This window comes from Parambassis ranga, chromosome 13, assembly GCF_900634625.1.
Source record: "Parambassis ranga chromosome 13, fParRan2.1, whole genome shotgun sequence".
Taxonomy (NCBI): domain Eukaryota; kingdom Metazoa; phylum Chordata; class Actinopteri; family Ambassidae; genus Parambassis; species Parambassis ranga.
This window is the reverse complement of record NC_041033.1, coordinates 23,325,906-23,348,592: the sequence shown is the minus strand read 5'-3', so window position 1 is coordinate 23,348,592 and position 22,687 is coordinate 23,325,906. Positions and strand designations below refer to the sequence as shown.

The 22,687-nt window shown below is 50.8% G+C and overlaps 1 protein-coding gene across 7 annotated transcripts in view; it reads left to right on the top strand.

The window, feature by feature from the left end:
- The window catches only part of plekhg2 (pleckstrin homology domain containing, family G (with RhoGef domain) member 2), a 46,992-nt gene that overhangs the window by 19,247 nt on the left and 5,058 nt on the right, over positions 1 to 22,687 (top strand). For 3 of the 7 annotated variants that reach the window (XM_028419765.1, XM_028419766.1, XM_028419771.1), the window contains 17 exons: positions 580 to 680; positions 7,855 to 7,921; positions 10,500 to 10,546; positions 12,848 to 12,998; positions 13,788 to 13,919; positions 14,840 to 15,022; positions 16,233 to 16,325; positions 16,415 to 16,501; positions 16,865 to 16,898; positions 16,980 to 17,078; positions 17,192 to 17,293; positions 17,469 to 17,503; positions 18,034 to 18,057; positions 18,325 to 18,471; positions 19,120 to 19,251; positions 19,331 to 21,107; positions 21,179 to 21,575. In XM_028419765.1, the coding sequence (XP_028275566.1) occupies positions 580 to 680; positions 7,855 to 7,921; positions 10,500 to 10,546; positions 12,848 to 12,998; positions 13,788 to 13,919; positions 14,840 to 15,022; positions 16,233 to 16,325; positions 16,415 to 16,501; positions 16,865 to 16,898; positions 16,980 to 17,078; positions 17,192 to 17,293; positions 17,469 to 17,503; positions 18,034 to 18,057; positions 18,325 to 18,471; positions 19,120 to 19,251; positions 19,331 to 21,107; positions 21,179 to 21,575 (3,608 nt within the window). Of the gene's footprint in view, positions 1 to 579; positions 681 to 7,854; positions 7,922 to 10,499; positions 10,547 to 12,847; positions 12,999 to 13,787; positions 13,920 to 14,839; positions 15,023 to 16,232; positions 16,326 to 16,414; positions 16,502 to 16,864; positions 16,899 to 16,979; positions 17,079 to 17,191; positions 17,294 to 17,468; positions 17,508 to 18,033; positions 18,058 to 18,324; positions 18,472 to 19,119; positions 19,252 to 19,330; positions 21,108 to 21,178; positions 21,576 to 22,687 lie in introns of all 7 variants that reach the window. The other 4 variants (XM_028419768.1, XM_028419767.1, XM_028419770.1 and 1 more) reach the window with 4 other exon arrangements.

The following is a 22,687-nucleotide window of genomic DNA, read 5'->3' as shown; positions in this document are numbered from 1 at the left end:
GTCTGTCTGTCTGTCTCTCTGTCTCTCTGTCTGTCTGTCTGTCTCTCTGTCTCTCTGTCTGTCTGTCTGTCTGTCTGCCTAATGTCTTGCTGGGACAGGAAATGACATCACTCTGAGTTTATCAGGATTAGATGATGGAGTTAAAGCTCACACAGAGCACAGCATGTGTGTTTGATACAGTGTGTGTGTGTGTGTGTGTGTGTGTGTGCACTTCCGGCTTACTTCCTGTTTGACTTCCTGTCTCGCTGTGGTGTCTCTGCCCGTGGTTTCCTGTTCGCTGCAGTCTGAGAGGTCTGTCGCTCAGTCTGCTGATCGTCCCGTCCTTTTGTCCTTCTGTCCTGCACACCGTCTCACAGTCTGACCTGTAGACACAATGCTCGGCTTCACACACACACACACACACACACACACACTAACAGGGTAACTGGGTCTGGGTTCTCTATGATGAGCTGGTTGTGTGTGTGTGTGTGTGTACACAGTGTTAATGAGGTTGCAGACACACATGGGGGTTAATCTGATGGTTAAACCTGTGTCGGCCCTGATGTGTGTGTGTCTGTGTCTGTGTGTGTGTGTCTGCAGGACTACCTGGGCTGCATCATCGACTGTGGGGCTCTGCCGCTGAAGCCGGAGGACGTCAGCACGCTGTTCTGCAACATCGAGGACATCTACGAGTTCAACAGGTAGGCCACTGCTCTTCCTCCTCCTCCTCCTCGTCCTCCTCCTCGTCCTCGTCCTCGTCCTCCTCGTCCTCGTCCTCAGCCTGAACTGTGTTTATCTGAACCGCCTGTTTGTTCAGGCTGAGAGCAGAGAGCTCACGTCTTTGATTATTGATTTGACATAAATGTACAGCGAACGAAAAAACTCAGCTGTGCTCAGGTTCTCGTTCTCAGCGTCATTTCGTCTGGTTTTGGGGCCTTTCGAGGGTTAAACTGTGTAAACGTGTCCCTCTGCTGAAAGCAGAAAATGTGTGTTTGTGCGTCTGGAAGCCATCTTGTGTGAGTCTGTGAGCGAGCGGCGCAGCGACTCTGTGGGTTTGATTCCACGGCCCGGTGGGGGTTTTGGGTGGAATGGTGCAGCAGCTGTGGATCTCATGTGACCGAACCAGATTCTTCAGGTTTTACAGGAATGCTGAGTGATATTCCACCCTGCCTCGCACGCCCAGAGAGAGAGAGAGAGAGAGTGCCTGCGTCCTCGTCACGCTCGTTTGAGTGAGCGGCCCTCGGTCCTCCGCTGGCAGTGCATTGTGGGTGTTTTAACACAGCGGAGTGATGAGGTGAGGGATCTGACGTCACCTCAGAAACATGGAACAGAGCTTCCAGAAACCCGTCCTGTACCACAGATCAGAGCAGCGTACAGGGGGCGCTGTGTCAGAGGTCAGAGGAGACTTCCTGTTTATCTGTGCTCCTGTCGCCTAGCAACCTGCAGTGTCAGAGTTCAGTTTGTGGAGTGTTAATCTGTTGGGCTGTGAAGGATGCATCTGATGTATCCATGGTAACCATGGAGAAGGACAATCAGCCAATCAAAAATCAATCAGTCCATAAAAGGTGCAGCTGAACACTGCCTGACTGAGTGTGATTTAAAATGATGTGATGGGTCTGTGTGTGTGTGTGTGTGTGTGTGTGTGTGTGTGTGTCTGTGTGTGTGCGTGTCTGTGTGTGTGTGTGTCTGTGTGTGTGTCTGTGTGTGTGTGTCTGTGTGTGTGTGTGTGTGTGTGTGTGTGTGTGTCTGTGTGTGTGTGTGTCTGTGTGTGTGTGTCTGTGTGTGTGTGTGTGTGTCTGTGTGTGTGTGTGTGTGTGTGTGTGTGTGTCTGGGTGTGTGTGTCTGTGTGTGTGTGTGTGTGTCTGTGTGTGTGTGTGTCTGTGTGTGTGTGTGTGTGTCTGTGTGTGTGTGTGTGTGTGTCTGTGTGTGTGTGTGTGTGTGTGTGTGTGTCTGGGTGTGTGTGTGTGTGTGTGTGTGTGTGTCTGTGTGTGTCTGTGTGTCTGTGTGTGTGTCTGTGTGTGTGTGTGTGTGTGTGTGTGTGTTTGGGCCTTTGAGATCCTGGGAAGGAAGCTGTTAAAATCTCTCTCTCTCTCACCCCTCCCTGCTAAGAGTCCTGTTTTCACACTTCACTTTCTTTGTGTCTGTTCCAGCGCACACACACACACACACACACACACACACACACACACTCAGAGCAACAATGTCAAGCACACACGCACGTCACGAACACAACAGCAAGAAAGTGAGAGTAGAAACACACACACACTTCATTCCATCAGGCTTCCTGCCCCGGTTCTCATGGGAAATATTGTACGAGGCAGAGAGAGAGAGAGGGGCGAGAGGGGGGGGGGGTCATAAGTCTGTGTAGTTAATTGAATTTTAGCTCATAAAGTTAATTAGTTCATAACACGATAATTACAGCTTTCAGAAATACCCTGCTCTCTCTCTCCTCTCGCTCGCTCGCTCCAAGTCGAGCAGAGTTTGGGTGAAACGACTGACCTGGTTTCTGTCTTTGTCCTGGAAAGGAGAGAAAATAAGAAAACCCCCATCCATGTTGTGAGTCTCTCCCTCACACACTCACACACACACACACACACACACACACTCACACACTCACAGCACCAGATGGATAGCCATAACAAGCCAGGAGAGGCTACATCATCCAGCATAGTTCAAACATGACACCATTCAGCTGTGTGTGTGTGTGTGTGTGTGTGTGTTACAGTAGAAGCTGTGTGTATCTGAGGTTTATGAGCAGCTAAACTGCTGAGCGTGTGTCAGTGATCAGTGGAGTTTTATGGAGCAGACGTAGGCTATACACAAAATCACTGATTCACTGACACACACAGACACACAACAGTCCTCCACTCACATGCTAACTGCTACATGCTAGTTTTGAGAGGTCCTCTTCGACCTGATTGGCTGACGTCTGGCCTGTGATGGACAGGTGATTCGTCCAATCAGATGCCTCACTGCCAGGTCCATGATGTGGAGCTTTGTCTGCGGCTGTGGATGAACTCGTTCACACAGTGCAGCAGCAGCAGCAGCGCTGCTTTCCCATGGTGCACTGGGCCAAAAGCAGCAGCTGAGTCAGACTGATGATGATCACGCTGATGGATTTGGTTTCTCTGTGTGCTCTCAGATTTCACCTCCAGGCTGATTTAGGATTTGAACTTTGACCCCTACCTGGTCACTGGGGTCACATGATGTCACGCTCACACTGTGGGACATGTCTATAGTTATGAGGACCTCCTGTGATATAATCCATTCATCAGCCTGTTGACCTTAAACCTGAAACTTTACAGCCGCTAAACGTCAGACCTCACACACACACACACACACACACACTGTGATGCTGTTGGTCCTGTTGGTCCTGTGTTGTTGTTGGTCCTGTTGGTCCTGTTGGTCCTGTGGTCCTGTGGTCCTGTTGGTCCTGTTGGTCCTGTGGTCCTGTGGTCCTGTTGGTCCTGTGTTGCTCTTGGACCTGTGTTGCTCTTGGTCCTGTGGTCCTGTTGGTCCTGTGTTGCTCTTGGTCCTGTTGGACCTGTTGGACCTGTGTTGCTCTTGGTCCTGTTGGACCTGTTGGTCCTGTGTTGCTCTTGGTCCTGTTGGACCTGTGTTGCTCTTGGTCCTGTTGGACCTGTTGGACCTGTGTTGCTCTTGGTCCTGTTGGACCTGTGTTGCTCTTGGTCCTGTTGGACCTGTGTTGCTCTTGGTCCTGTTGGACCTGTTGGTCCTGTGTTGCTCTTGGTCCTGTTGGACCTGTGTTGCTCTTGGTCCTGTTGGACCTGTTGGACCTGTGTTGCTCTTGGTCCTGTTGGTCCTGTGTTGCTCTTGGTCCTGTTGGACCTGTTGGACCTGTGTTGCTCTTGGTCCTGTTGGACCTGTGTTGCTGCTCTCTGTCAGCCTGAAGCATAGTTTCCATGTTTGCCAGGCGGAGCCGTCAGTGAGACGTCTCCCGCTCTGATCAGTACCTGATCCCTGAACTTCCCGGGCCTCCTCCGTCAGTCAGGTCTGTGTCAGAGGAGCTGGTTAAACTTTTGCCCTCAGGTATGTTTTAATCTGCACCCTGAGCCGCCGCTCATTACAGGCCGCGGTGCTGGATGCGGAGTGATTTACTGAGTGCAGGGTGGTCTGCTGCTCGCATCACGCTCTGCAGCAAAATAAACACAGAGTGAGTTCTAAGTGTTTCGCACTTTAATTTGGAGCTGGGTATAATTTAACAAACACGCCGTCTGTGTGAGGAGAACCTGCTCTCAGCATGTACAGATCCTGCTGCTCTGAGCTGCAGTTCCTCCGGTGGCCTCTAGAGGCGGCGGAAAAGAAACCGTCCCTGCGTGTGTGTTTAGGTGAGTTCAGGGGCTGCTTCACATAAACCTTTAAATGAAGCAGGACCGGAGGATCAGTCAGAACCCAGAGGATCAGTCAGAACCCAGAGGATCAGTCAGAACCCAGAGGATCAGTCAGTGTCAGAACCCGGAGGATCAGTCAGAACCCGGAGGATCCGTCAGAACCCGGAGTATCAGTCAGTGTCAGAACCCGGAGGATCAGTCAGAACCTGGAGGATCAGTCAGAACCCGGAGGATCAGTCAGTGTCAGAACCCAGAGGATCAGTCAGAACCCAGAGGATCAGTCAGTGTCAGAACCCAGAGGATCAGTCAGAACCCGGAGTATCAGTCAGAACCCGGACGATCAGTCAGAACCCGGACGATCAGTCAGTGTCAGAACCCGGAGGATCAGTCAGAACCCGGAGGATCAGTCAGCGTCAGAACCTGGAGGATCAGTCAGAACCCGGACGATCAGTCAGAACCCGGACGATCAGTCAGTGTCAGAACCCGGAGGATCAGTCAGAACCTGGAGGATCCGTCAGAACCCGGAGGATCCGTCAGAACCCGGAGTATCAGTCAGTGTCAGAACCCGGAGGATCAGTCAGAACCCGGAGGATCCGTCAGAACCCGGACGATCAGTCAGTGTCAGAACCCGGAGGATCAGTCAGAACCTGGAGGATCAGTCAGAACCCAGAGGATCAGTCAGAACCCGGAGGATCAGTCAGAACCCGGAGGATCAGTCAGTAGAACCTGGAGGATCAGTCTCCTCTTCCTCCTCCTCCTCCTCCTCCTCCTCTTCCTCCTCTTCCTCCTCCTGCTCCTCTTCCTCCTCTTCCTCCTCCTCCTCCTCCTCCTGCTCCTCTTCCTCCTCTTCCTCCTCCTGCTCCTCTTCCTCCTCTTCCTCCTCCTGCTCCTCTTCCTCCTCTTCCTCCTCCTGCTCCTCTTCCTCCTCTTCCTCCTCCTCCTCCTCCTCCTGCTCCTCTTCCTCCTCTTCCTCCTCCTGCTCCTCTTCCTCCTCTTCCTCCTCCTGCTCCTCTTCCTCCTCTTCCTCCTCCTGCTCCTCTTCCTCCTCTTCCTCCTCCTCCTCCTCCTCCTGCTCCTCTTCCTCCTCTTCCTCCTCCTGCTCCTCTTCCTCCTCTTCCTCCTCCTGCTCCTCCTCCTCCTCTTCCTCCTCTTCCTCCTCCTGCTCCTCTTCCTCCTCCTCCTCCTCCTCCTCCTCCTCCTCCTCTTCCTCCTCCTCCTCCTCCTCCTGCTCCTCTTCCTCCTCCTCTTCCTCCTCCTGCTCCTCTTCCTCCTCCTCCTCCTGCTCCTCTTCCTCCTCCTCCTCCTGCTCCTCTTCCTCCTCTTCCTCCTCCTCCTCCTCCTCCTGCTCCTCTTCCTCCTCCTCCTCCTCCTCCTCCTCCTCCTCCTCCTCTTCCTCCTCCTCCTCCATCATATCTGGGATGCCACACAGTCAGCTGCTGTTTATCACTCTGTTAAGGAGCTGACTCTCTCCACAGGAGGATGAAAAACAGACCCGGGCCCCCTGTGTTTGGGTTGGGCCCCAGCCTGCAGAGTAGGGCCCGTCCTGGGCCTTCAGGGTTCTGGGGTCGTGGGGTCACCTGGGGTCAGGGGCAGGTTTGTTTATTTAGTGACTAAAAGCCCTGAGAAAAGAAGAGGCAGCTGAAAATCAGACAATCAATAACTGGTTCCTGAGCACTTGGTTCCACTTCAGTTCATCGTACTTTTGAAGATCATTTTTTGTTTTACGATATCTTTGAATTGTCCACAGGGAGAGGACATCAGGATGATTCCTCTCCTTGTTTCCTCTCCTTGTTTCCTTTGAGTTTGAGCTGAACAGTTGTTTTCAGGAGAGGATGAACCGTTTTAACTCATCAGCTGTTGAACGCATCACCAGGAAGATTCAGACTGAACCTCTGCTGGCGATCCATGAAATAAATCAATCTGTCCTCTGATTGGCTGATTTTCTTCCACATGAAAGATGTTTTTCTGTCTTTAATTTTAGTTTCTTTGTTTTCTCTGATCGTATTAAACCTCTCTCTCTCTCTCTCTCTCTCTCTCATTGTCTCTCTACCAGCTCGTCCTCTGTTGTCAGCCATTAAAAAAAAAACACCCAGAATTCCCTCTTCCTCTCCCACAATCCCCCACTAATGTTGTCCGCCAGCCACAAAATGAGGCCTGACGCCAGAGGAGAGAGTGAGGAAGAGGAGGGAGTGTGTGTGTGTGTGTGTCTGTGTGTGTGTGTGATAATGAGAGCCTGTTCTCTCAGAATGCAGTGAGAGTTGTGTGGTGTAACCTCAGATGATAAGTGTGTGTCCTGCAGTTTAAACTCTTCTGGCTCACAAACAAACTCATGTCTGATCTAATCTTCTCTTCTTCGTCTTCTTCTTCTTCTTCTTCTTCTTCTTCTCTTTGTGTACAGACGCTCCTCTCACACTCTGCTCTAACACACAGAAGACGAGGAAGATGTCTCCTCTCCTCTGTCCTTGTCTTGTGTTATGTTTCCTTGTTTCTCCTCCTCTCCTCCTCTCCTCGTCTCCTCTCTTCAGACACTCAGTCCTCTCTCTTCATTCGAACCGTCTCTCGGCTCTCGGCTGTCTGCAGGCTGCAGGCCCTCCTCTGTTTCCTGCTGTATTGTTCGTTGAGCTTTTGGCAGCAACCTGCAGCTCCAATAAAAATCGGAACTTTTCAGCGTGGGGCTCGGGGCTGCAGTTGTTTTTACTGCTCGCGTCCTCTCAGAGACGCTGAGTGTTATCTTTAAAGCGCACAGCGGGACATAAAGAGCCTCAGCTGCACAGAGGTCGCCAGCCGTCCGCCGGGCAGAGCTTTATTTAATACTTGTGTCAGACGCTGCAACGAGGAGTCAGAGGTCACATCTTCACTTTTCATGGTTCAGTTTTCCTGAACATAACATTTACAGCTTCAATATGTAAAAGTTTAGTAGCTTCAGTGATTATTGAGCCTTCAGACTCCACACAGCTCCATCAGGTCTCAGCCAGGTCCGAGCTGCAGGCTCCACTCTGACCTCAGGTGTGTGCTGCAGATGAAAAGAGTCTCAGATTTTCAGGGAAACCTTTCATTAATATTCGTCCTGAATCTCTGCTGGGACACAAAGACACAGCAGCTGTGTGTCCGCGGTGTGCGAACACGAAGGTGGAGCTGCCGCTTCGTCAGCAGTAGCCTGGCTCTCCTGCGCCCTCCTGCCGGGGTGACACAGCCGGGTAAAGTTCGTGTAAAAAAAAAACAGGGTCAGAAGTAAAAGTTGTGGTTCATAAAATGATTTGTGAGTCTGCAGGATGCAACACTTTCAAATGTGTGCGTGTGTTTCCCAAGAAAAACAGGCGTGAAATTCCACCCCAGGTGTCTGAGGACACTGAAGGACTTTAACTGAAGAGAAAGTCGCGTCATTTGCATCTGTCGACCTCCATACACAGATTATATATGTGTGTGTGAGAGAGGTGATGAGACAGGTGAAGCGTCCGTCCCACAGAGGACAGGAAGAGGAGCAGCTGTTCTGATGTCTCTGTGTCTCTGTGTCTGTCCCCAGTGATCTGCTGGAAGATTTAGAGAGGAGTCCTCACGCTGCAGCCATCGCAGACTGCTTCGTAGAGAGGGTGAGTACAACTGTGTGTGTGTGTCTGTGTGTGTCTGTGTGTGTCTGTGTCTGTGTGTGTGTGTCTGTGTGTGTGTGTGTGTGTGTCATGTTGTTAGCTGACAGGAAGCACGACACTGTAACCCCCAAACACCCAGTAAACCTGACTGCTGAGCACAAACAGGGTCCTATGAATCAGACCAACACCCCAATCAAAGAACACATACTGTGTGTGTGTGTCACTGTGTGTGTCTGTGTGTGTGTTTGTCACTGTGTGTGTCTGTGTGTGTGTGTGTTTGTCACTGTGTGTGTCTGTGTGTGTGTTTGTCACTGTGTGTGTCTGTGTGTGTGTGTGTAGGGGGGGCACAGTAGTGGGGTTGTTCTCATGTCCTGTCAGCAGGTTCCTGAGTTAACACACAAGAAACTCAGTGAAACACTCAGTCATAGACTGATGTGGAGCGCCCTGATCCTGATCCTGATCCTGATCCTGTCTGCTTCCTGGTCTGCAGAGGATGAACCACAGCATTAACTCTGGTTGATTTCATGTTGTGGTGGTGACAGGCTCTTTGTAGCAGCTCCTCCTGCTCCTCCTTAGCTGCTCCTCGTCCATGTGGCTCGGCTTCGGGGTCTCTGCCCAGATGACAGGACCCGGTAAAGGGAGACCAGAGGTCTAGACCACCTCAACTGTCACATCTCTCTTACAGACCAATCAGAATCAAGAAGAGGCGGGGCTTCCTCCTGGCTCTCAGTAGCTTGCAGTGATGTCTCTGTGGACACATGTTGAAACATCGGTCAGCTGTAATGACTCCTGCAGCCTTTAGGGGGCGCTGGTTAGGAACCTGTTGTGTTTGTGTGCTTGTCAGCCAATCAGAGAGCGACGCGTTGATGATGTCGTAGCAGTAAGGTGTTTAAAGTGTAGGTTAGAATCCGGTCGTACGTAGAATGAAGGTCCGGTGGACTCGTGGTGTCGGTCAGGCTGCAGCGGAGCTTCCTGTCTGTTTACCAGCAGCGGTCATTAGATTAAACTGTTAGGAGTTATTTTAAGAGCTGAGCATGTGCGCACAATGCGGCCTTTCTCTGTGAACTGATGGGCTGACAGGAAGTGACGGTGCAGATTAAAAAACAGAGGAGGTCTGCAGTTAGCTTCTAAATCTGGATCTGAAGGCTCCTGTTGCTTCCTGATCCACGAATCAAATTAAGGGGAACAGGAAGCAGCTCTGTACAGACTGAAGGACAGACTGGAGGACTGAGAGACTGACGGACTGAGACTGACGGACTGAGACTGAAGGACAGACTGACGGACTGAGAGACTGAAGGACTGAGACTGACGGACTGAGAGACTGACGGACTGAGACTGAAGGACAGACTGACGGACTGAGAGACTGAAGGACTGAGACTGACGGACTGAGACTGACGGACTGAGAGACTGACGGACTGAGACTGACGGACTGAGACTGACGGACTGAGACTGACGGACTGAGAGACTGACGGACTGAGAGACTGACGGACTGACAGACTGACGGACTGAGAGACTGACGGACTGAGACTGACGGACTGACAGACTAATGGCCTTTCTACACTGTGCGATTTTTAGCGGTCTTATAAGACCATTGCATGACACACTATGCGACGTGAATCTAATAAACTTCGGTACGATCGCCAAGTTTGATGCGTGCACATTGTACGATGACCATTTACTGAATCGCAGGCGACCACAGGTTACGTCATACGTCAACATGCGTCACACTGAGTCCGTCATCCTAAATTTCTGACACCGCTAGAATTTTATCTCAGCTTATCTTTGGTTGCAAAAAACCTGCCTCACAGCGCGACGTAAGACCACCGATTTAGAGCCACGACCAAAGATATAGGTGAACTACAGCCAGTTTCAGCACAGGAAGAGGGCAGACTCTCTCAACCTTTGGCCCCACAAGCTTCTCTGCCATTTTAATGGTTGCCATGGTGACAGCATCATTTGAACCACAGGAGGGCGCAACGCAACCACAGTTTCTAACACTAAAAAGCCCCCACAGCTGTTTTCCTGCTGAGGAACAGCTGGACTCAGGAACAGATCGCACTTTGTATTTAAAGAGTCTCTGTTCATGTCTCCATCATTTATGTCTCCATGTCTCCGTGTCTCCATCTTTTATGTCTCAATGTCTCCATCTTTTATGTCTCCATGTCTCCATCTTTTATGTCTCCATGTCTCCATCTTTTATGTCTCCATGTCTCCATCATATATGTCTCCATGTCTCCATCTTTTATGTCTCCATGTCTCCATCTTTTATGTCTCCATGTCTCCATCTTTTATGTCTCCATGTCTCCATCTTTTATGTCTCCATGTCTCCATCATATATGTCTCCATGTCTCCATCTTTTATGTCTCCATGTCTCCATCTTTTATGTCTCCATGTCTCCATCATATATGTCTCCATCATTTATGTCTTCATGTCTCCATCTTTTATGTCTCCATGTCTCCATCTTTTATGTCTTCATGTCTCCATCATTTATGTCTTCATGTCTCCATCTTTTATGTCTCCATGTCTCCATCTTTTATGTCTCCATGTTTTCTAAGTTGTGTTCTTGTTTTGTCTTATTCAGAGTGAAGCCTTTGACATCTACACACTCTACTGCATGAACTACCCCAAGTAAGTACACACACACACACACACCCTCCTGGATGCTTGGATGATGGTTCCTCCTGCAGCACACACACACACACACACACACAGACACACACACAGTCACAGACACACACACATGATGCATTCACTGAACCCTGAGCGTCTGATTTCTCCACTTTCACTCCTGCAGTCTAAACGTTGTTCTTCACAGATGCAGATGTATGTATCAAGTGGTTTTACAGATGTTTGCTGTGTGTGTGTGTTTGTGTGTGTGTGTGTGTGTGTGTGTGTGTCTCATGTTTTGTGCAGAACCAAAAGTCTTCTGAAACAAAAGTAGACGTTCTTTCACAGCTGTTAAAACTAAATGAAATCGGTCTCCGTCTTGTTTCATGAGGATTCAGATGACTGTGTGTGTGTGTGTGTGTGTGTGTGTGTGTGTGTGTGTGGCGACCCCTCCTTCACCTCGCTCACTGCGCTGCTCTCTGCTGTCGCCTCCTTAAAGCTCCATTAAACACCAGTAAAAAGAAGTAGGTCAAATGTTCTCAGACCTGCAAACCAAGAGGGTCTGTGTGAGTCTGTGTGAGTCTGTGTGTGTCTGTGTGCGTCAGTGTGAGTCTGTGTGTGTCTGTGTGTGCTGGATCCTGTCACACAGATGCTGCCAAACACTGCTGCTGCATGTTGGTCACATTTCAGGACAGTTTTAGTCTGAAACATCAGAATCTGCTGTTTGTCACTGAGCAGAGACGCTGACATTCTAAACAAAGCTGTGTCTCCGTGTGTGTCTCCGTGTGTGTCTCCGTGTGTGTCTCCGTGTGTGTCTCCGTGTGTGTCTCCGTGTGTGTCTCCGTGTGTGTCTCCGTGTGTGTCTCCGTGTGTGTCTCCGTGTGCGTCTCCATGTGTGTCTCCATGTGTGTCTCCATGGACGTCTCCGTGTGTGTCTCCATGTGTGTCTCCATGTGTGTCTCAATGTGTGTCTCCATGGACGTCTCCATGTGTGTCTCCATGTGTGTCTCCATGGACGTCTCCGTGTGTGTCTCCATGTGTGTTTCCATGGACGTCTCCGTGTGTGTCTCCATGGACGTCTCCATGTGTGTCTCCATGTGTGTCTCCATGGACGTCTCCATGTGTGTCTCCATGTGTGTCTCCATGTGTGTCTCCATGTGTGTGTAACAGTGGCTAACTGCTCTGGGCTCGTTTGACGTGTATGACGTGTGTGAGGCTTCAGAGGGAGCACGCTGGCCTCAGATCAGGGTTGCTCTGTGACGTTGGAGCTGCTGTGGCTCTGTCAGGTTGTGTGTTAGTGTCTCAGAAGCTCCGGGTGTGATGTCTTACAGACAGTAATGGACAGAGGAGCAGACGCTGGCCTAGTTTTTTCCGCTGCGATCCTCTGCTTCAGTGTTGGAGGGAAATGTGCTGGGTTGCAGGTTTGTGGACTCCGGCGTGGCCCCGCTGGGAGCAGCAGCAGCAGAGTCTCTGTTTGGGCAGTGATCCTGTGTAAAAAGAGAAGTAATGAGAAAAAGTCTGCAGGAATGTGAGCCTGAACCCAGCAGCTGAAGGCTGCGCATGTATCAGGAAACAGGCTGCCATTAACAGGACGTGTACAGATGTGGATGTAATCCCAGCATCCAGAGGGAGACGTCAGACAGATGCTGAGCTCGTTTATGGCTGTAAACTGATGAGCTGGAGAGCCAGCGGAGCTTCGGAGGCTGGGAGGAGGTCACAGCTCCCAGAGAGGGGGAAACAGTCAGAGCTGCTCCTCTGTGCATGTCCTCTGCTGGGGGACTCCACCGTCACTCCATCCATACCCACATGCAGCGTGTGGGGCAGTAAAGCACCAGCTCTGGTACCAGTCAGGCTGAGCGTGCTGGGCCCAGGGAGCGCCTGCTGAGGTTCTGTCGAACACATCAGATGTCTGTGGAAGATATCACTGCCGCTCTGGATTCCTTCCTGTGATTAACGTCTATCTGGAGGGAAGGCGCCTCGTCTCCATCGCCGTGGTTACCTTGAACTCCTTCCTCTGGTCCTCTCTCTGCTCCTCCTTCCACTCTCACCGCCGGCGTCCAACATTCTTTGGCTGCTGGCTCTGATGAATGTTAGAGGAGCCTCCTCCGTCCTCCATCATCGCTGTTCACCACCTCCTCGCCTCACAAACATCTTCTTCTTCTGTCTCGTCCCAGTCCGTCCTCTTTGTTCAACATTGTTTCTGTCCTCTCATCATTTTAAACAGCTGCAGACTCTCCTCCTCCATCTGTCTCTTTCCAGCTTCGTTCTCCGTCTCTCTCTCTGTCTAACCCCCCTCTCCCCCCTCTCCCCCTCTCTCCACAGCTCGGTGGCGGTTCTGAGGGAGTGCATGAAAAACGAGAGTCTGGTTCGTTTCTTCCAGGAGAGACAGACGACTCTGAACCATTCTTTACCTCTGGAGACGTACCTGCTCAAACCGGTGCAGAGGATCCTCAAGTACCACCTGCTCCTACAGGTAAGCCCACAGCTGTACACCCCAGACCCCGCCACCCCCTCTGTGGGGGCCTCAGGTCTGTGGGGGCCTCAGGTCTGTGGGGGCCTCAGGTCTGTGGGGGCCCCTGACTCTGTCTGCTGGGAATCCACTCTGATAAAAGATGAACTGTTCCTCTGATAAGTGCCAGCATCGTCTGGAATCATCACTCACAACATTTACAAGCATCTTAACCACGAGCAGACACACACACACACACACACACACACACACACACACACACTGGTCCCAGTCCAAGCCCACCTCTGAGAGCAGGGATGATGAAACGCTCTTTGTTCTGCGGCGGCCAGTTTAAACACTGGTCAAACATGTGTTTGGATCCGTGCTGGGATTTTCCCATAATCCTCTGCTGGTCCTGCTTCAGTCGTCTCTGATTAACTGCTGCATCAGCCGCAGACGAGCAGAATGTTTTCCCCAAACAGCTCCGTCAGCACAGAGGCTGAAACAAACACACAAAACCTTTCATGTTTTCCTACACACATGCTACATGCTAACATGCTACATGCTAACATGCTACATGCTAGCTGTCAGAGAGTGTGTTACTGATGTGATCCCAACGAACTAAAATCTAATTCACACCACCTGCTGAAGTGATACAGTAAGAGGCTTCAGCTGAGTGACGAGCACATCATCATCTTCCTTTTTTCCCATCATCCTCTGCAGCGCATCAGGCTGAACAGTCAGTAACCTGGCGCCTCGTCACATGACCCTGTGGCGGCCTCATCTCTCTCTCTCTGTGTCGTGTCTACTCAGGAACTTTCCAAGCACTTCGATAAGAGCGACCCCGGATATGAGGTGGTGGAGGACGCCATCATCACCATGACCGCGGTCGCCTGGTACATCAACGACATGAAGCGGAAGCAGGAGCACGCCGTGCGGCTGCAGGTACACACACACACACACAGCTGTGGATCAGCTGCGGCGCGCAGCTCAGACCACACTGTGGCAGGTTTTGGGGTCCACAGATGACAGGAGGGTCAGACTTGAATCAGATGTTTCCAGTAATTGTTGAAAAGCTGCATCAATGTGAAGTGTTCACACTCAGATGGCTGAGAAACACTGAACACCCTGATAGCTGCTCCACACCAGAGCCTGATAAATGCAGCATGTTTCCGTAGACGTTGGCAGATTCTCCTCGTTATGACTCGCTGCTGAATTCCTTTTCATGAAACTAAGCAGAGGGGTGAAGAGCTTCGCTGCTCTGTGAGGACACACTCAGGTCCTCCACAGTGACGTTAGACCCGACAGCGGGCGTCTCCTCTGCGGGCCTCCAGCCACACGTTCCCCCCCCTCTGTGCCTTTCACAGACAGGCGGGCAGCCGGAGGTCGGCGGCCGACCTTTAGGTGTTGAACTCTGCATTCCACAACTTCCCCCGACACGTGTTCACATCATTACACACACAGGAACACGTTAATAACATGTTCCACCGCAGACCTGACCCTGTGTGTGTCTGTCTGTGTGTGTGTGTCTGTGTGTGTTTCACTCCCCTCCAGCTCAGCCTCCTTTAGTTTCCACAGAGAGATTAAAATACTTAACACCCAGAAGAAGTCTTTGGGTTCACACACTGAACTCAGACTGAAAACTTGTTTTCTTTTACACCTTATGTGGGATGAAGCTCTGTTAAAGGGACAGTTCACTCTGTAACCCTCCTGTCCCATAGGGGGCGCTCTGCAGACAGTCCAGACTGAATGGAGGGTCACAGAGTTTAAACCACTTCTTCTAATCAATAAAAGTCTGCTTCTATAACTATCAGTGACGTCACCTCTGACCTCTGACCTCTGGCCTCTGGCCTCCATCTGTGCAGGAGATCGAGTCCCTGCTGGTGAACTGGAGCGGGCCGGACCTGAGCGGGTTTGGGGAACTGGTTCTGGAAGGTTCCTTTAAAGTCCAGAGGGTGAAGAAGGAGAGAGCGTTCTTCCTGTTCGACAAGATGCTGCTGATCGCCAAGAAGAGGCTGGAGCAGTTCGTCTACAGCACGCACATATTTGTACGTAAACACACACACGAACAAAGCAGGAGTGAGGATGAACACACACACACACACAGACAGACACACACGCTGACAGACACAGAGACATGCAGTCAGGAACTGACATTAACAGCGTTTTTGTTTTGTTGCCCTTTGTCTTTCTATGTGTGTGTCTGTGTGTGTGTCTCTGTGTCTGTCTGTTTGTGTGTCTGTGTGTGTGTGTCTCTGCATGTGTGTGTCTGTTTGTGTGTCTCTGCATGTGTGTATCTGTTTGTGTGTCTCTGTGTGTGTTTCTGTCTGTGTGTGTCTGTCTGTGTGTCTGTCTGTGTGTGTGTCTATCTGTGTGCCTGTCTGTGTGTGTGTGTGTGTGTGTCTATCTGTGTGTGTGTCTGTCTTTCTGTGTGTGTGTGTTTCTGTTTGTGTGTCTGTGTGTGTGTCTGTCTGTCTGTTTGTGTGTGTGTCTGTGTGTGTGTCTGTCTGTCTGTCTGTTTGTGTGTGTCTGTCTGTGTGTGTCTGTGTGTGTGTCTGTTTGTGTGTGTCTGTCTGTCTGTTTGTGTGTCTGTGTTTCTGTCTGTGTGTGTGTGTCTGTTTGTGTGTTTATGTGTCTGTCTGTGTGTGTCTGTCTGTCTGTTTGTGTGTGTGTGTGTGTGTCTGTCTGTCTGTTTGTGTGTCTGTGTGTGTGTGTGTGTCTGTCTGTCTGTTTGTGTGTGTCTGTCTGTCTGTTTGTGTGTCTGTGTGTGTGTGTGTCTGTCTGTCTGTTTGTCTGTCTGTGTGTGTGTGTGTGTGTGTGTGTGTGTGTCTGTCTGTTTGTCTGTCTGTGTGTGTGTGTGTGTCTGTCTGTCTGTTTGTGTGTCTGTGTGTGTGTGTCTGTCTGTGTGTGTGTGTCTGTCTGTGTGTGTGTGTGTGTCTGTCTGTCTGTTTGTGTGTCTGTCTGTCTGTCTGTTTGTGTGTCTGTGTGTGTGTGTCTGTCTGTGTGTGTGTGTCTGTCTGTGTGTGTGTGTGTGTCTGTCTGTCTGTTTGTCTGTCTGTTTGTGTGTCTGTGTGTGTGTGTGTCTGTCTGTCTGTTTGTCTGTCTGTTTGTGTGTCTGTGTGTGTGTGTGTCTGTCTGTCTGTGTGTCTGTGTGTGTGTGTCTGTGTGTGTGTGTCTGTCTGTCTGTGTGTCTGTGTGTGTGTGTCTGTCTGTCTGTTTGTGTGTCTGTTTGTGTGTCTGTGTGTGTGTCCTGTGCAGTGCTGTAACCTGCTGCTGGTGGAGACCCTGAAGGACCCGCTGTGCTTCAGGGTCTCAGACCAGACCATCCCCAAACAGCAGCACGTTGTTCAGGTGAGTGGGCTTCACTCAGGTGTAGCACGCCGCCGCCAGCGCCGTGTGTTTGTGTCCGTCTCACCTGTCCTCCATGTTTGACGCTGCAGACGAAGAACCAGGAGGAGAAGCGTCTGTGGGTGCACTACCTGAAGAGGCTGATCGTAGAAAACCATCCCGCCTCGCTCCCACAGAAGGTGAGGAGGACCCTCCCGGGTCAGGTCTTCAGAGGGCGCAGCAGCTGCTGTCAGGCACACACAAGTGTCTGTTCGCCTGTAGAGCTGCCAACAAACAAGAAGCCTGTTCAGAGTGTTAGTTATCAGCAGCAGCTGTAGAGGTTTGTGTGGAGCTGTGCTGCCCCCTGCTGGTCACCAACAGAGAGGCTTCAGTCCACAATGAAGACGGATGCTGTCACCCCTTATGTATGAGAGACAGAGATAAATGTTGTATCAGACCATCTTTAGACACAACAAGCCTGGTCACATGGTCACATGGTCACATGGTCACAGCATCACTTTACACAGCTAACATGAAGTCATGACCTCTGTCTGTCTTCACAGGCGAGACAAGTTCTGGGAGACAACTTCTGTCAGTGTGAGTGTTTACACACACACACCTTCCTCCACACTGAGTTGCCTGTATGCAGATGTGGTGACATCACTTCCTGTATTTCAGCTCCTCACTTCGAGCAGGACAACCTGAAGAAGTCGTCCGCCTCACCGCGACTAGACGACATTCACGGATACCACAGAGGAAGACGGCAATCAGGTCAGGGTCAGTCGTCCTTTCCTCCATCCATCATGTTGTCTCATTATAATGAAGACATGTAGGACAGTACCGTTAGGAGCATCACGGTCTGTGTAACTGTGTTCTCTGTTGGTCTGCAGAGCCTCCGGAGCTGCTGCTGTACACCCCCGAGAAGTCCAGGAAGAGCCTGCCGCTGCTGCTGGAGGGAAACCTGCCGTACAGGCGCACCAGGAGGCAGTCAGGTCAGAGCTCGGGGCCCCCTCAGACCTGGACACAAAGTTCACCAGCATCTGAATCAGATCTATTTTTTAAATAACAAACCAAACTCAGCAGTTCCACATCAGCCTGATGACGCTTAGTAACAGTTGCCGGGCAACAGGAGCGATGCCGTCCTAACGACCTGTTTTTCTCCTCCAGCTCCGGCTAAAGACATCGAAGCCGCGTTTCATCCCAACGGTGAGAGAGTTCAGACTCCTTCTGACTTTATTCTCTTCATCTGACAGATGAACAGCAGGGGGAGCTGTTGCTCCTGAACCACTGGTCCATCTTACCTAAAGAAGGAACATGTGCATGATTAGCCCTCCATGTCTGACATTAACTTACAAATTAGGTACAAACCTGTGGCTCAGGAGGACCTGGTGCTTCTCAATCATCTGACATCATGATGTGTAATCCAAGCAGCAATTTAAACAAAAATCCAGAATAATCTCACCACTGCTCCGTGAGGTCTGGCCTTGGGCACTTCATGAGAAACTCAGAGGTCAGAGGTCAGTGTGACCTGCTGGAAAGTGATTAGAGCTCAGTGACAGAAGGTCAAAGGTCACAGTAAACACTGACTGTGTCCTGGATTAGAGGCTGCATCCTTGTGACATTGTAACATCCGTGTGTGTGTGTAGGATTGTGGTTTTGGCTCAGTTTGTGATAACATTTTTGTCTCCTCCTCCTCCTCCTCCTCCTCCATCTATCCCTCCATCTGTTACCAAACGGGAATGCAGCAGCTCTGAAGGTGAGACTGTGTTTCAGTGCTGTTAATCTCTGATTATGGATTATCATCTCACTGTCAATGTGCAGGCAGATCTCTAGTTTATAGCCCCAGACTACTGATGACCTGTAAACAGACACAGCTTATTCCCATAATTAAGAGTTTGCAGTTTGACTTTACGATCTTTAATCTCTATAATCTGACTTTTACTCTCAGAATTATGTGAAAACAATCAAACATTTTTGACAGTGGTATTTTGACAGGAAGTGAAACTATGATCCTGTCTTACAGCCGGCAGGCAGCGAGGGCGAGCTCTGCCATGCAGACAGCCTGGGCTCGGCGGGCAGCAGCAGCACGCTCGCATCCTCCGTCATCGAGGTGGAGACGGAGCGGGACGAGCCGGCTCTGGCGCCGCAGCTGAGGGCCGACCGGGAGGAGGTATTTATTTACCAGTTCAGCGGGTTCATGTGAAAGAATTCTGGGTATCTTGAGGACTTTTTCCCTTAAAGGGCCGAATGTTGGATCAGCGCAGCATCACCACTCAGAGTGATTTCCAGGAACTCTTTGAGGTTTTTTCTTACAGGCCATTTAAGGCATGCTGGGTGATGACCACTGGAACTTCTCTGGTGCAGTTTAAGAGGAGGAAAAAAGCAGCCTTATGTAATGTATGATGATTATGGGTCCTGAGGTCCTTGAACTGCCAAACAGGAGTTGTACCTGTCACCATCATATCCATACACATGCTGCTAATCCAGATTAAAGAGGCGAGCTCCCTGGTTCTCTACTGAAAATAGAGGAGAACTTTGAGGAGATTTTTAACATGAACTTTGATCTAATCAGATATTTTTGGTGCTTAGATCATGACAAAGACACAAACTGAACCAACTGACTAGTTAATGGTACGACCAGAGGATCACAGTCACATAACATGTCAGCCTAATAATAAGGTGTTAGTGTAAACTTCCATTAGTGTCTTCAGGTCAGAAGTTGCTGGTTGGAGGTGCTTCAACTTTAGAAATAATGGGGCATACGCTCCTCCCACTGTCCTGTTGTAACTTAAGACTTTCCCTTTCTGTTCTGAATGAGGAGGAAGAGGAAGAAGAGGAGTTGACCCCCCTCAGCCCTCCTCCCACTCTGTCCATCACAGAGGAGATCCTGGAGTTCATCAACCAGAGCAGAGCGAGGGAGGGACTCGCCGCCATCCTGACCGAGCCCACGGTCAGACTTCAGTCAGCCGGTGCAGCTGCTGCCTGACTCAGATCCACTTTTTAACTCTGCTGTCCTTCTTTTCTTTTAGGATCAGCTCAAAGAGAACCAGCCTCTATCCAACCAGACCAACTTCACCTGCCCGCTGCCTCCACTCACCTGCCCCGCCAGCTCAGAGCAAACACCCACGATGCACCAGGACCAGGAGGCAGAAGGGAAGGAAGACGACATCCAAAGTCAGAGCAGAGAAAACAACACAACTACAAGTCCAGTCCCAGAAGTTCCAGATGAAACGAGTCAACAGGAAGAAGAAGAGGAGGCGCAGAGACAAGGAGGAGGAAAAGAAAACCATGAAGAGGAGAAGACCACAGGTGAGGACGAAGGTGGACATGACCTCATCCCCACCCCTACATCAGATCTTCAACCATCCATCAAGGCAGAGAACAGCAGACACTTACCCTCTGAAGAGGCACCCACTTCCTCCCCAAGTCCAGATGTCCTTCATCACCCCGTTCAGACACACCAGCCACCCACAAGAGGCTCTCAGCTCACCAAACGAGACAAGAAGATCATCGAGAAGATCCGGAGCTACTATGAGGCAGCCGCCGAGGCCGAGGAGGACGAGGACGAGGCAGAGGAGGAAAATGAAGCAGGGCTGTCAAAGAGGAGAGGCAGTTTCTCCCAAATCCCCTGTGGCCTGGTGAAGGAGTCAGTGTCACGCTTCAGTGTGGGTGGACACCAGGCGGAGACAGAGAGTGGACAGTCCAGGGATGAAGACAGAGAAACTGATCAGGAGCCTGATTCCCCTGCTGGTCACATCTCTTCTCCAAATCCTCCCTCAGCAGGTTCAGGAAATGGTCTCACTGATAAACCAGTCTCCTCCCTGGATGCTGATGCAGAGGGTCCAGGCAAGTCCGCAAACTCTGTGATGGAAGACAAAAAGACTTCAAACCAAATGGGTCTGCAGTCAGACCAAAACATGCCCGCTGAGGAAGAGATTCAGGACCAACACAAACCAGTCTGCCAAGGATCAGCTGAGGAGGGACCAGAAAGAAACACAGGTGCTCAGAGCTCTGGGGAGCAAGATCAATCAGAGAAAGGTCCAACTGTCACCAAAGAGTACAAATGCACTGACCAAACAACCAAAATCATCCCTGGAAACCAAGATACTGTGGGTGGACATGCACCAAACCAAGCAGGCCCGGCAGAGTCCAGCAGGCTCCATAAAGAAGCCTCCACACCACCTGCAGAACAGTGTCCTAAAACTGCTTCAGCCTGGACTAGAACCAAACACAGAGACCTTGCTCAGAGACATGAAGGTCCTCCCAGTCAGGTAAAAGTGGGTCGATGGTCCCGCCACTCCAGGATTGTCACTGCTAACCGGGCCTTGTTTGAGAGTATGGGATCAGATGTTGCTGGTATTGGCCTGTTTGAGGCGAGCCCTGCAGTGGACCCAGTGCTGATGGAAAACTCTGAGCGGATTCTGAGCAAGGTCCAAACGTTGGCCCAGATGTACAGCGTTAAAGCCAGCACCATCAAGGTCCCTCTGCATCAGAAGCGGGGCGGCACTGTGCGCGACCAGTCATGGGCCTCAACTAGAATGTCGGGGCGCTCAACCCAGAGCCAGAGCAAAGTCCTGACACAACAACGGACCACAGCTAAGAGCCAGCAGCAAACCCAGAGCCGAGTCAGTCAGCCTGACAGAGAGGCTGAAGGTCAGGACCAGACCACAACACAAACAAGGCAGCAGCCTCTGGTCCAGAGTAAGAGCCAAAGCCAGACCAGGACTCACAACCAGAGCCAGAGCCAGGAGAGTCAGAGGACCCAGGGGGAGGGGGCGATAAAGAGAGCAGAGAGCCTGGCACACGGTAGGTCGGCTTCCTTTCAGAATTTTAGGAACGGTTTAGTTTTTGTTAATTTTTTCGCTGCTCTCTTCTAGACCTCCAGGAAACCGTGGCGGTGCCCAGGGAGCCCCTGCTGTTTGGTCATGTGTTGGTGAAGGAGCAGCTGAGCCCGGCCTGCTGCCACCAGACTAATGGATTTACCCTCTCCAGGCCCAGGGACTTCATCTCTGCCTTGACCAAAGAAAAGGACTCCAGCATGGGCTGCATTTCGGGTCAGCCGCAGGCCTGCAGCCATGACCACGGCTCAACCGAAACATCCTCGGCTTCTCCACCAACCAATCACCATCTGAGAGCGCAACCTGAAGACCGGGGCAGCTCCCTGACCTCACCTGTGGCTGTGGGACCTGTGGAGTCTTCCACGGGGAGAGGTGAAGCTTTGGATTCAGAGGAGGATGTTTACACAGCTTCTGAAGTGGCGCAAAGCGAACAAAGGTGAGTGGAGTCAGGGCAAGACAAGGCAGGAAAAGACACAAAGACAGAACAAGACACAGCTGGTACTGAGGTGTAGAGCCTTTCTGTAATATGCAAATAAACTTCAGGACTGGGCGCGCACAGTGACTCACTCTAACACTGAGGGAGTACTGCTGATTGACAAAGACGATAAACAAAGGAGCTTTGAAGCTCGCTGTGGAGTTCACCTGGAGGCACATGTATCCTCTCAGTGCTGGAGAAAGTGTTAAAGCTTGGCACTGAAGTAAAAGTAGAGGTGCTGCATCAACATCCTTCAGTGAAAGTCTGAAGCACTTTTAAATGTACTTAAAGTATTCAGAGTAAAAGTACTCCCACTGTAAACTCAGGGGGAGTCATGTTGATACAGAGTGCAGGTGTAGCTCCTGGTGGTGCTTCTGCCTCTACAGACGTCACTAACCCCCTGCCAGCTGCAAACAGATCTTTGAAATACGCCCCCTGGTGGCTCAGCTCAGTGCAGGCTGACTCTGGATCCATGCCCAATGGTAAGGTTAGGAGGACAGGACAGGAGGACAGAGACAGTCCATCTACTGCTGTGCTGCTGCCAGACAGCAGCTCTGCTGTCACTGGAGCCGCCTGATTGGTTCAAACCTCAGAGACAGAAACACCGTCCATGTTTCTCTAGATCGTTCATAAAATGTAACAAACACTAGAAATGTAGAGGAGCAGAGAGAAGAGCTGCAGCCGGTGAGGGAGGAGGAGTCTGCAGTCTGCTCTGTTAGCTTTACTTAAGTAAAGATATGTAAACATGTGATGGAGAAAAGAAGTACAAATACTTAGTTACTTTCCACCCTGGCCCGTGAGGCGGCTGCAGACACACAGGTGTTCCATATGTTGTATGGATGGTAAGAGCTCTCACTCCAACAACTATTCACCGTCATACACGTGTATATGACCACACACTGAGACAAAGATCAGGAGAGTCAGACATCCGCTCTGAACAAGATCTTTGTTGAAGACAGTGATTGTTTCGGGCCTTGTTTTATTCAGCAGTGAACAAACACCTGACCGTACCGCTGTGTAATCCTCTGATTTCAACCATGTAACTGTAATCTGATTACATAACGTGGTACATG